Here is a 13,324-nt window from a genome sequence, read left to right on the forward strand (position 1 = left end):
GGGGCTCAGTGCCTGCACTTCCCTTGCTCCTGGAGGCTATTTTTCCCCTTTCATTGCCCTTTTTATCATTGTTGTTGTTATTGTTATTGCTGTCATTTTTGTTGGATAGGACAGAGAGAAATGGAGAGAGGAGGGGAAGACAGAGAGGGGGAGAGAAAGATAGACTCCTGCAGACCCGCTTCACAGCCTGTGAAGTGACTCCTCTGCAGGTGGGGAGTGGGGGGGGGGCTCGAACTGGGATCCTTATGCTGGTCCTTGCATCCATGTGCTTTGTGCCACATGCACTTAACCCGCTGCACTACTGCCTGACTCCCTCTCTGAATATTTTTTTACTTGGTACACTATTTCTCTCTTGTTTTAGTCCCAGTATCTTCTTAACTGTGAGGTGAATGCAGGTAATAAGTTTTGTGATACCTACTCAAAATGAAAATCAGTTAATAATTTTTCATCACTGGTCCTTGCATGGTCCATTTACTTATTTTTGAAGAATACAGAGTACATGCCTAGAATGTGAAACCACACCAAAAAATAGAATCATATAACGAAAGAAATATGCAAGTTGTAATACAAGACCTCGTAGCTGTGCCCTATTTAACATTTAACTTTCAAAAGAAGAAGTGACCAGACTTACCTTAATGCTATGCCAAGGTCCCCACCTTTGTGGAGTATTCAGTCTAGCAAGAACAATAGACAGAAAGCAAATAAAAAGGCATTTCCTCCACTGTAAGGAGAAAAGGGGGAGATGGACGTTGCTGTGCAAATCTTTACATTTCTGTGATAGAAAGGTGAGACAGTGTACAGCAGACACCCTTGTATTTTTAGTGAAGTATGTGACAAAGTCAGCAAAGAGTGCATGCAAGTCCATTTTTTCTAGGAAAAATAACATGAAGCGCACATGGCACAAAGCGCAAGGACCGCCATGAGGATCCCAGTTTGAGCCCCTGGCTCCCCACCTGCAGGGGGAGTTGCTTCATGGGTGGTGAAGCTGGTCTGCAGGTGTCTATCTTTCTCTGCCCCCCCCCCCCGTCTCCCCTCTTCTCTTGATTTCTCTCTGTCTATCCAGCAACAATAGCAGTGACAACAATAATAACAATAACAAGAGCAACAAAATGGGGAAAATGGCTTCCAGGAACAGTGGATTTGTAGTGCAGGCACCAAGCCCCAGCAATAACCCTGGAGGCAAAAAAAAGAACATGGATGGGGCTCAGGAAATAGCTCATTTGGATACTGTGTTGCTTTGCCAAGTACACAGCTCAGGTTTGAGCTCAGACCCTACCACAACAAAGGCATCTTTGATGCTGTGATATCTCTCTCTCTCTCTCTCTCCCTACCTTCCTACAAAAAATGAGAAGTGCATTGGATTGAAGGAAAGGAAAGCAGTTACAAATCAGTCATGAATGGAGTTTTCTGAAGAAGCCCAGTAAAATTGCTGGGCAGTATTAAGGGCCAGTCATAGGCTTGGTTCATGGATTTTAAAATGAAATCAGTCAGCTCCACAGGATAAGCTTTCTCTTGCAATTTCCAAATGATCCACAGGGTATAGAATAGACAAAGACATGAAAAGCATGAGGTGCTGGTGGGTGGTAATAAAATAGTAGAATCAGGTGACTGGAATGACTTTAAGTGGATGAGAAATGTTGCCCTGGAGTACTGAGAAAGCAAAATGGAGGAGTAGAAGGGTGGGGAATTCTGCTTGAAGTTGAGCTTACAGAGAAATGCAGTATTTAGGGCTGACAGGATCCAGGACATGTCCATCAGAGTGGGAGTTAAGGTCTCCCTAAAATGTATAGGGAAGGGATGTCAAGAAACTGAGGGGTCAGCCGGATAACAGATCACTTCTGATATCATTCAAATCATAGAGGATCATAACAGCTGATGTGGGGTAAAGGCATGATCTGCCGATCAAGATTTTATTGCATGAGAGAGTGTGGATAGGAAGTAAGGGGTGGACAGAGCAAAATGAACCTGAAAACCACTGGGGAGTCCCAAGAGAAATCATGACAATCAGAATGTGACAATCGGATGACATCCAACCAAGTTTAACTGAGGATGAAGTGTCTGTAGGGGACAGCCAGGTGTCAGTGAAGGAGCAGCTGAAAGTAAGCTGCTTTGAGGCAGATAATCTAAGCAGAATTTTCAGAAAGAAAAGGAAGAGACTGGGCCAGGTGGTGGTGTACCTGGTTGGGCGCACATGTTACAATACACAAGGACCCATGTTTGAGCCTCTGGTCCCCACCTGCAGGGGAAAAGCTTTGCAAGTGGTGAAGCAGGGCTGCAGGTGTCTCTCTGTCTCTCTCCCTCTCTATCACCCCCTTCCGTCTAGATTTCTGGCTGTCTCTGTCCAGTAAAAAAATAAAGATAATTTAAAAAATTAAACAGAAAATGAAAGCAAAGGAAGAGATGAGAGAGCAGACACAGGGACATACAGAGCAATTCAGGGAGGAGATGCAGCAGTGAGCAGGGAAGCATGGTCATCTTCTGTGTCTAAGTGTGATTCATTTAGAATTCATATCATGAAGCGACGTCAACTGGAAGTGATTTTTTAAAATTATTATTTATCTATAAAAAGGAAACACTAACAAAACCATAGGATAAGAGGGGGACAACTCCACACAGTTCCTACCAATAGAACTCCATATACCACTCCCTCCCTTGGTAGCTTTCCTGTTCTTTATCCCTCTGGGAGTATGGACCCAAGGTCATTGTGGGATGCAGAATATGGAAGGTCTGGCTTCTGTAATTGCTTCCCCGCTGAACATGGGCATTGATAGGTCGATCCATACTCCCAGCCTGTCTCTCTCTTTCCCTAGTGGGGCGGGGTTCTGGGGAAGCTGAGCTCCAGGACACATTGGTAGGGTTGTCTGTCCAGGGAAGTCTGGTTGGCATTATGCTAGCGTCTGGAACCTGGTGGCTGAAAAGAGAGTTAACATATAAAGCCAAACAAGTTGTTGACTAATCATGACCCTAAAGGCTGGAGTAGTGCAGATGAAGAGTTGGGGGGGGTCTCCATTCTGTAGATAGCTAGTAGGTATATTTTAATTATATTCCAAAGGGCCTGTGGCTATACTAGTTTTTTTTTTTTTTCCCTGAGCCTGAAATCTGATATGCAGGTGTATCTTAGTTATTGCCTGGGGAGATGATGTCATGGCTGGAAAAAGGAACAGAAAGCTGGATCAGGGAAGAGAGTAGCTCCCAAATATGGGAAAGGTGTATAAATATTGTTGACTGTAAACCCCAACGATTTGATCTGATCTGGGGCCCATATTCAGCTTAGGAGCCTATGTGACCTCTGCATCCCTGTAGATCTGAGCTCACATTCTGTGATCATAAGTAGGAACATTCCAAGCTGCCCCAATATCAGGACCCATCTTCCTCAGGTGTAGCATAGAGTATGTTGTCCAACCTCCCTTCAGAGGATGGAACATTCTCTACTATTGTTGATCCAAGTTGAGGGCAAGGTCCTATGGGGGCCCATGGGAGGGGTCTATTGTGTTGTTCCTGACAGAGATGACCAGTAACAATGGAGAGAAAGATTTATTCAAGGTCTAGGCCCATCATGTCTGTTTGGGAATCTCAGGACTCCCTGATTAGGGCCCTAGCTGATGGGGTGGCCTGATAGTGACTAAAGAGTCATCTTTAAAGTATGCCAGTCTCTTGCCTTTATTCAGCTTTTGAAGTCCTTCACTTTGATAAGGATATCTTGGGAGTGAGTGAGGGAAGTATAATAGGAAATAGGTGAAGAGGTATTAGGTCTAAGTAGACACTATTTCATTATGAATTTCATACTGACTCACTGCAGACTATCATGTACTTTTGCTTTCAGGTATATATTTTGCCCTAATTTATGGATACATGTGAACATGGAAGTGATTTTTAAAATTTTTTAATGTCTTTATTTATTTGTTGGATAGAGACAGCCAGAGAAGGGGGTGATAGAGAGGGAGAGAGATAGAGAGACACCTACAACACTGTTTCACCACTCATAAAGCTTTCCTCCTGCAGATGGGGACTGGGGGCTTGAACTGATATTTGCTCAACCAGGGGCACCAGCAATGGTCCCACCTTAAAATGATTTTTTTAAAATGCCTGTTCTACCAACAGAAATGCCAGCTGATGCCAGAGAGGATCGCTCCTGCCTTCAGAAAGTCCAAAAAATACCTGGGTCTTCACGAAGTCCTCCTGCAGCTCTGCCCAAGCCCACAGGGCCCTTCGAGCAAGTAGCCTCAGGAGGCCAGCTGTCATTTGATCACTATGGCACTGACAGTGACAAGCACCTTGAAGTCTTATTAAATTCCCAGAGCCCCTTAGAAAAGGTGAGCGACGTCACCCTTCTCAAACTTGGGAGTGAAGAGCCTCCTTTTGACGGCATCATGGATGGATTCTCCGGAAAGGCTGCAGAAGATCTTTTCAACGCACAGGAGATCCTGCCTGGCCCCCTCTCCCCCATGCAGACTCAATTCTCACCTTCTTCTGTGGACAGCAACGGGCTGCAACTAAGCTTCACTGAATCTCCCTGGGAGACCATGGAATGGCTGGACCTGACTCCACCAAATTCTACAGCAGGTTTCAGTTCTCTTTCCACCAGTGGCCCCAGTATCTTTAATATTGATTTTCTGGATGTCACAGATCTCAATTTGAATTCTCCCATGGACCTTCACTTACAGCAGTGGTAGAATGTCTGAATCAAAAGTGCTGAGGAAAACCAAAAAAAGAATTCCACGGGAGAAGCACATGATTCTAAACACTTTATCCAAAAGGAAGGTGGAGAAGGAAAAAGGAGAAGAGGAACATTAAAGAAAGCAATGGAGACTTCTGGAACAATTAATAAAAACAAAATAGGGCCACATAGATATATATAATTTACCAACAGCCAGTAACTGTTTGTGATTTCAGAAATGCATTCAATATATACTTTCTCAAATTAAGAATACAAAACAAAATTCACTACCTTTTCAAATATGAAACTTTTTTCTAGTTCATAATTTTTCTCAAGCATTTCAGGGCATAATCTTATAAACTTTTTACATGGATTTTTTTATACAATCTGTGGAAATATGTAAACTGTTGTGGGAGTATGGAATCCAGTTTATCAAAGATTCTGGTAGATACACTAGGATAGATCCTATTTCTCATCTCTCCATTACCTGTCCTTTAAGATAAAAGTCATATCCCGTTTCAGTTAGGGGAATTGAAGGCATAGGAATAGAGAGAGAACATTCCCAGAGAAGTGAAATCAATTCAGTGTCCATTCACCACAAAGCTGGTCCCACTGGAATGATTTCAATTTGTACCCTTAGATCTGTGATCATTATAATAACTCACCTACATCTAGTCCAAAGGACCCCTGCCAAGAACTTTGTAAACCAGCAGCAGACCCTTCCCGCTCTCTCTGTGGTGAAAAACATTGTAAACAAGCAGGAATCCCAAAGCAAAAAACAAAGAAACAAACAAAAAATCCTTATATGGAAGGTTTTCCAACACAATCTTTGTCAGTTCTAAAGACTAGAGACGACCAGGTTAAAGAATTTGTAAGGAAACTACATCAGGGATGATTCAGCCAAGACTACAGAATGTCTTACATTCATAGCAATAAATACCATGGTCACTCTTAACAAGATGATCTTTGGAGGTCAATTTTTTTTATTTGTTTGTTTGTTTGTTTTCTTACTGGGAGGTGACAGTCTGCCTGAGTTTGTCTTTCTCCCATTGTACTTTGTGTTCAAGATACCAGTTCTTTCTTGCTTCTATCTTGAGGATCTTTTTTTGCCCCCAACACTGAGAGATAAACTTTTCAGGTCTAATAAGCTGCCATCCTCCTAATAACACCATATCCTAAAACAAAATACTAAAAATTCAGATTCTCTTATAGAATGCATTCTCGATCTGCATAATTTGCTGCAAAATATAAGCTTAAAAAAAATCCTTAGAGAAAATGAGCAGTTCTGTCCATCAGTCATTGAACTTATTCCACCTTCACTTGATTTACAGTAATCTTTCATTTAGGTTACAATAAGAAAATTGGAAATCACTTTAGTATAAAGATAAGTATGAATTATACTTATGAGAGAGTATTTTAGATCTGAGTTTCTGAGAGAAAATAATTTCACATTGTAAACAAACAGAAGAAAAGAAAGGCATTCCTCAAAATCTCTCATGCTTTTCTCTGAGAGATTTAAAAAAGAAAAGAAGAGAGAAAAAAGAAAAACTCAGTGCAGTCTCTCTAAGACTCACTGTGGCCTTGACTCACTGTTTTATAGTGTTGCATGTTGTAGAAAGTAGCCCTGGCTTTTTTAAGATTTTAAATCACTAAGGCACTGTTTTCTTCTTTTGTAAAAATGATGTTCACTGTGCACTTCTGCAAAGATAACAGAAATGTTGTGATTTTTGATGTTTTTTTTTATAAACCAAAGATTTAGTAAGTCATTCCATTGTTAACTTGTAAACATGTGTGAACACAGAGTGTTTTTGGTTATTGCTACTTTGAAAACTGCCAGATCTTATTCTGTGGGATATATGTATATGTATATGTACACCCTTATAGGTATACATATCTCAAAAAAAAAAAAAAAAAGCAGTCTTCCAGAGTTATATGCCAAAAACCTTTAAGCCTCAATCTGCTGTGAAATGATACTTGGCCTTTCTCACTCTTGAGTTTCTGATTAACCAACCAGACTACACGTTGCCTCTCTGTGTATGACTAATGGCTCCAACAGGATGATTTAGCCATTTGCTGACCATGAACTATTCCATCTTGACAATGAGCATGGATGTGAAAAGACAGAACAGCTTCTCCGTTCGTAGCTAGAAATGGCAGTGCCATCTCTTTTGGAAGAGCACAATTGGAACGTGAATGCTTTACATTCCTTGACTTGCACTGTATCATAAAAGATTCACCTGGGAAACTTTCTATTTTGTTTTTGTCAGCCATTAGAGCAAAAATATAGAGGGGAAAACTGTCAGGTTTTGTTTTTTAATGAAACTATGAGGAAGAAAAATCTAATGAATACATTCCTCACTTTTGTGTATTCCTCAGATATTGAAGTTTTAATTTGAATCGTGACATAGCTCACTTGATAGTACATTTTTCATATGTCATGTGCTAAGAACTATTCCCCACTCCCCTTACTTCTTTTGGAAAACAAGCTCACTCTGTCCCTTCTCTTAGATATTGGCTTGAGTGCTCATTTGTCCCTTGGAGTATTTCTACTTAAAGGATTTGGCTTAAGAGGTCTGAGGACTTTGCAAGAAGTACATTTTCATTGGGATCCTTTTAGAGTAACAACTGCAACAGATACACTTGCCTCACAATAGACCAGAGAAATAAAAGGGTTCCCATTTGCTACTGCAATTCAACACACTTAATGTAAGATGATTGATTTCAATCTCCATGCTCCATTTTCCTTCTCCGTGGCTCCTTTGTGAGACTTGGGGGATGAAACTGGGAGAAAACTGGTAAAAATGATATAGTCATATTAATTCATTTGTCTCTTATGGGAAATTTTTATTTGAAGTCTTTATAAACTTCATTTCTGGTGAAAAATTGTACATGACTAAAAAAGTTCTTAATGTCTTAGATGCTAATAATGATGACACGTAGTTTTCTTAGAACTCTTGCAATCTCAGTGAAAAACAAGCAAAACCCTACAGAGTTGTTGTAGCCACTACCATTATTAAAAGTCATGCTTCTAACAATCTTAATGAAGCAACATCACTGTCTTAAAAGGAAAGTGAGAAGAGAAGTAAGGAGAAAGAAAGGAAGGGAAGAAAGATTCAACTTCTTGATCTACAAACTTCTAAGTTCAATGAACACATAGTGTTATGAAAAGCAAGCCACAAATATTTAACTGAGAAGCTGTTCCTTGCAGTGCAGTGGATGCACCAGCCAATTAGGGAAGCTAGAGATTCATCTCTTAGACAAAGATCTGTCGGCTGAGACCTTTGCCTTTGAAAAATGTTTCTTTCTATTCTGAAAAAAAAAGAAGGAAAGAAAGGAAGGAAAGAAGGTAGGAAGGAAGGAAGGAAGGAAGGAAGGAAGGAAGGAAGGAAGGAAGGAAGAAAAATAAAAATCTATCCAAATGTGAAAGTCCTTTTAAGAACATATTTGGGAGTCGGGCTGTAGCGCAGCGGGTTAAGCGCAGGTGGTGCAAAGCACAAGGACCAGCATAAGGATCCCAGTTCGAACCCCGGCTCCCCACCTGCAGGGGAGTCGCTTCACAGGCGGTGAAGCAGGTCTGCAGGTGTCTATCTTTCTCTCCTCCTCTCTGTCTTCCCCTCCTCTCTCCATTTCTCTCTGTCCTATTCAACAACGACAACAATAATAATAATAACTACAATAATAAAACAACAAGGGCAACAAAAGGGAATAAATAAATAAAATAAATATAAAAAAGAACATATTTATTTGAAACTTTTATCAACACTTCTAGAAACAAACATTCTCTGAATGAAAACTCTGACATCAAATTTACTGATGTAATGGATAGTTGTTTGGTGTATAGCCTGGGACAATTATAGCTTTTCAGACATCAGAAACCAAATTGAGTCAATATAAGTAGCTCAAACTTTGAATGAGTGGGGGACTGAAATTCCTATAAGCAAGAACTCTAGGAATTTCCCAGTTCTCAAACTACAAACCCTCAAGCTATTGTTTAAAAAAGAAAGAAAGAAAGAAAGAAAGAAAGAAAGAAAGAAAGAAAGAAAGAAAGAAAGAAATGAATGAGATCTTCATTTTCCCAGGAGGCTATAGGACACCTTTTTATCTAGAAGTTATTTCCTACACTAACATTTTTGTTTTGCCTCTTTCTTATGTAACTAAACAAAGCATGTATCACTAGGGGAATCTTTCAATATATCCTATTAAAGTATCTGTGTTTTCTGATTTACTTTAATTTCCAGATATAACTCCCCCCCATACACACCTTGAAAATCAGAAGAGAGAAGACATTTAATTCTTATACATAACCTCAATTTTTATAACACACTCTCTACACACAAGGGAGGCATTTACTGTGTGTGGAAGAAGCATGTCCCTAATGAGCTTTTTATCCCTTCACAGAATAACTGAGAGTGTAAAGACATTATGACTCTCATCTCCAGGTCTCTGCTACATTCTTCACAGTGGGAAACCTCACAGACTCCAGCACAGTTTAATTTTAGCTACAAGAAAACTTGGAGTGAAGAATCCAGGGTTTTCATTTTTCCAATAAACCCACCACACACCAGCAAAGTGGTTCAGAAATTGTCTGTGGTTTATTAGAAAGATGGAACCCTAGAAAACAGAGACTGGGGCCTGAAACAAGATTGTCCTATATGTCTAATGACGGTCAGGTTGTGTGAAAGAGCCAGGTTCAATTCTAGAATCCAGAGTTTTCAGACGTGCTCCTCAGTGAGGTTGAGACTAAGCAATGTTAAGACAGGGAGAGATCTGAGGGGAAAAAATGATCTCCCTCCAGAGAAAGTGTAATAGGATTCAAGGGATTTAATAGCAAGTGAGTAAGTTTGCTTCCGATTCTAAGATTTGGTGACTTCCTCTGTGGATGAAGACATACACACTCCTGAATATTTCTCATGCTTGTTTTTAACCACTAGCCTCCATCATGAATACTGTCAATAGGAGTCTTTTATTCATGGTTTGCTAGCTTCCAAGTGTCTGTGGGGGTGAGAGGATATAATGATGGGAATCCTAGATATAGTTTTAATGTTTTCCAAAGGAAGAGAACCTAACTGCTCCCCAGAGCTCCTTTTCAAAAGACCCACAAAGAAAGAAGGCAGATTATTGCTAGGTTCTTGAAACTCTCCCTTGGTGAAACACAAAGAGGCACTTTGTAAAGACATTAAAGACGCAAATATATGTGTCTGTGGGGAGCCGGTGTGGTGTTGTTTTCAAGTTTGTCTTCTTTGCTCAACTATGTAGAATCAGAAAGAAATGTGATTTATTAGGAAATGAAAAGAAGCAATGGCTAAAATACCAAAGTTGGCATGTGTTCTTTTAAAAATATATATATATATTTTTAAATAAAATGTTTATTTTAAAAAGATGCAAATCTTTTTCTTGACAAGAACATGAACCAGTCACTGTGTTTTATCCTCACAAGGGCACTGGAAGCTGTATTATTCTCTCTCTTTTACAAACAAGTGAACAGGCTCATAAAATCTAGTTGCCTCAGTCTACATAAGTAGTAGGCTCAGTGATACTAGATATGTATGAGGTCTTGGGTTTGATCACTGAACTTCATTTAAGAAAGGAAATACTGGGCGGGAGGTATATGGCATAATGGTTATGTAAACACACTCTCATGCCTGAAAATCTGAAGTCCCAGGTTCAATCCCCCACATCACCATCAGCCAGAGCTGAGCAGTGCCCTGGTTAAAAAATAAGTGGGGGGGGGGGGGACAGGCAGGAGCACAGTGGGTTAAGCACACATGGCGCAGAGCACAAGGACTGGCATAAGGATCCAGGTTCGAGCCCCTGGCTTCCCACCTGTGGGGTGGGGGGAGTCACTTCACAAGCAGTGAAGCAGGTCTGCAGGTGTCTATCTTTCTCTCCTCCTCTCTACCTTCCCCTCCTTTCTGGACTTCTTTCTGGCCTATCCAACAACAGCAGCAGCAGCAAACAATGACAACAATAACAACAACAAGGGCAACAAAAATGAGGGAAATGAGCTCCAGGAGCAGTGTATTCATAATGCTGGCAGAGCCCCAGTGATAATCCTGAAGGCAAAAAAAAAAAAAAAAAAAGTTAATACCCAAAAAGGGAACAGGTATCAGTGCATCTGTTAAAATACACATTTACACTAGCTCTGAAGAAGGGCTATTTTTGCCACATATTCTTATTAACTCATGTTCTTTCTGTCCTTTCTGATGTATATCATTCTCACTGGTGTAAAGAGGCATTTCACTGTCTTTATTTGCATTTCTCTTATAATCAGTGATTTTCTTTCATCTGTCTGTTGGTCCTCTGGATTACTTCTTTGGTGAAGATTCTGTCCACGCCCTCCCTGCATTTTTAATGGGGTTGGGATTGCTTGTTTGGTTTGCAGAGTTTAATGAGTCCTTTCTATATTTGTGTTTTTAGTCCTTTATCTGTTGCAGAGCATGGGATCATCTCCCATCCCTATTTTGTTGATGCCTCCTTTTGCTGTACTTAAGCTCTTTAATTTGATGTGTTCTTATTTGTTTATTTCTTATTTTGCTTTACTTGCTGTTGTACTAGTCTTTGAAGACATCTGATGCATAGAACAATAAGTGTTCTGCCAATGTTTTCTTCAATGTATTTGACAGTTTCTTTAATCCATTTGGAGTTGGTTTTTGTGCATGGTGATACATGGTGGTCCAGTTTCATTTTTCTGTATGTTTCAACTCAATTTTTCTGTGGTTCAATTCAATTTTCTCAACATCATCTGTTGAAGAGATTCTCTTCTTAATTTAATGTTCTGGATCCCCTTGTCAAAAATTTGTTGTAGATAGGTATAGGGACTTATTTCTGAGGACTCAATTCTATTCCACTGGTTTGTGATGTTGACATATATAAAATTAACAACCATCCGTACTACTACTAAGGTAACTATTGATATATTACATCATAATAATGAGAATGAGTATACATTTCTAGCATTTGGTGGCGATGAATAGTGGCCTCCTAGAAGTGCCTCAAATTTAAAAACTTGATACTTCACATGCCTAGATTAGGAGTTCTACTTTATCATGCCAAAGCTCACATAACTCCCAAATGTCAAGAAATGTTTTGCACCCATTAGGGGAAAAAGAGATATATTATTTCAGGCCTTTGAAGCTGGAACACTAATGTACTTTCTTAGAGAACAGAGAATCTTCTATTAACTAAGATAGACTTTTAAAGTGGGTGAAGTAGGTTCCTCTTACCCTTCAACTTGGAAAATTTTTGTCACAGATTCTAAATGGGAAGTTCAGAGCCTTTCTATATATTACTGACATAAGCCTAAAGAGTTTTTAGGTTTTTTTTTTTCACATGTGAGATCTTGCTCTTTGGGTATTATATTTAGCAAAGGGACCTCTATATGAAAATGAGTTTAGACCCTTCTAGGTGAAGAAGCACGGCCCTCTAGAATAGCATGCAGAATCCTTGGCTGTTGCCAAGCATAGTGTAGGATTTGAACCCACTTTTGGATGTACAGTTTCCACTGTACATCCAATCATTGAGGGTTCTTACACAGCCACTTCCCCCAGCGAATAAGGTTGGGCAAGCAGAGGGTCCCATGAGGATGACCATAAAATTCATCATTTAGAACATAATATTTTTGGTCAGGACAAATGCTAAATCCATCAGGAGCCAAGACAAAATACATATCCAGAACTAGCCCTTGAAAAACCAGATTGACAGTTACCCTAAATGTCAATACAAGCTACATGAAAGGCCTAGAATTGTCATCCACTTTCATTGACCTATAATTACACACTACATGTTGGGGGGGACTGTTGTTGTGCGCGGGCCACGGAGAAGAGACAGAGGGGGTCCAGAGCGAAGAGGAAACACAAATCTTTATTTGCGCTGGCACCTCAGAGTTGGGTGCTAGAGAGGCGGGTTGGGCCACGTGGAGGTAGCGAAAATAGCTGCCTCACGCAGGAACCTTTCCTGCGTCTGAACACTGGAGTGAAGCGCTGGCAAGAGAGCGAGGTGCAGAAGAAGAAGGGCTTTTATAGGAGTAGCTTTCGCAAGAATGGGAAGGGGGAGGAGTAACCATAGCACTCCAGGATAGGATAATAACTCTCATGAGAATGGGAGGGGGGAGGAGTAACCAAAGCACTCCAAATATCGCGGGGATATAGAAAATGCCCTGAGGGCACAACATGGCTGAACAGGCACTCCGAGAATGTCCCAACTCTCGCAGGAACTAACAGTAGCCTGAGGGGACAACATGGCAGATGTGACTGCATCACACAATTTCCCAGCATCTCCCCCTTTCCTTTTATCTAATGCCCAGGGCAACAGTGTGTAAAGTCTATGAACTACTCAGAGTCAGTCTATGAAAAACCAGCAACGTGAAGGGAAGGAAGCTGCTGTAAAATTGTCTAAAGTGTCCAAAGGGTATACCAGCAAGTCCGATAGAAGTTTTGTCCAAAGTAGGCGACTAGGGGGAGAAATGGCAGGGGATGAAATGCTGCATGAGGAAGGTCATCCTCTGGAATTCCGCTTTTCTGTAGATTGTGAGCTGGAACCGCCAAAACGTGACAGGCAAAGCTGAAGCAGGAAAGGCAGACAGACAGTAAAAAAGTTCTGTCCTTGGAGTCTGTGAATCAGGTTCTTCAGATCGCGTCAGGTGACATCTAGGGTTTCGGGGGTATGTGC

General features: G+C 40.6%; 1 protein-coding gene across 6 annotated transcripts in view; it reads left to right on the forward strand.

Moving 5' to 3' along the window:
* Positions 1–10,037, forward strand: part of MYOCD (myocardin) — a 134,018-nt gene extending 123,981 nt beyond the window's left edge. For all 6 annotated transcript variants that reach the window (XM_060204443.1, XM_060204440.1, XM_060204445.1 and 3 more), the window contains one exon: positions 4,102–10,037. In XM_060204443.1, the coding sequence (XP_060060426.1) occupies positions 4,102–4,673 (572 nt within the window). In that variant the 3' untranslated portion in view covers positions 4,674–10,037. The remainder of the gene's footprint in view (positions 1–4,101) is intronic.
* The last annotated feature ends 3,287 nt before the right edge of the window (positions 10,038–13,324 follow it).

The sequence above is a fragment of the Erinaceus europaeus genome, chromosome 12 (assembly GCF_950295315.1).
Source record: "Erinaceus europaeus chromosome 12, mEriEur2.1, whole genome shotgun sequence".
Lineage (NCBI taxonomy): Eukaryota > Metazoa > Chordata > Mammalia > Eulipotyphla > Erinaceidae > Erinaceus > Erinaceus europaeus.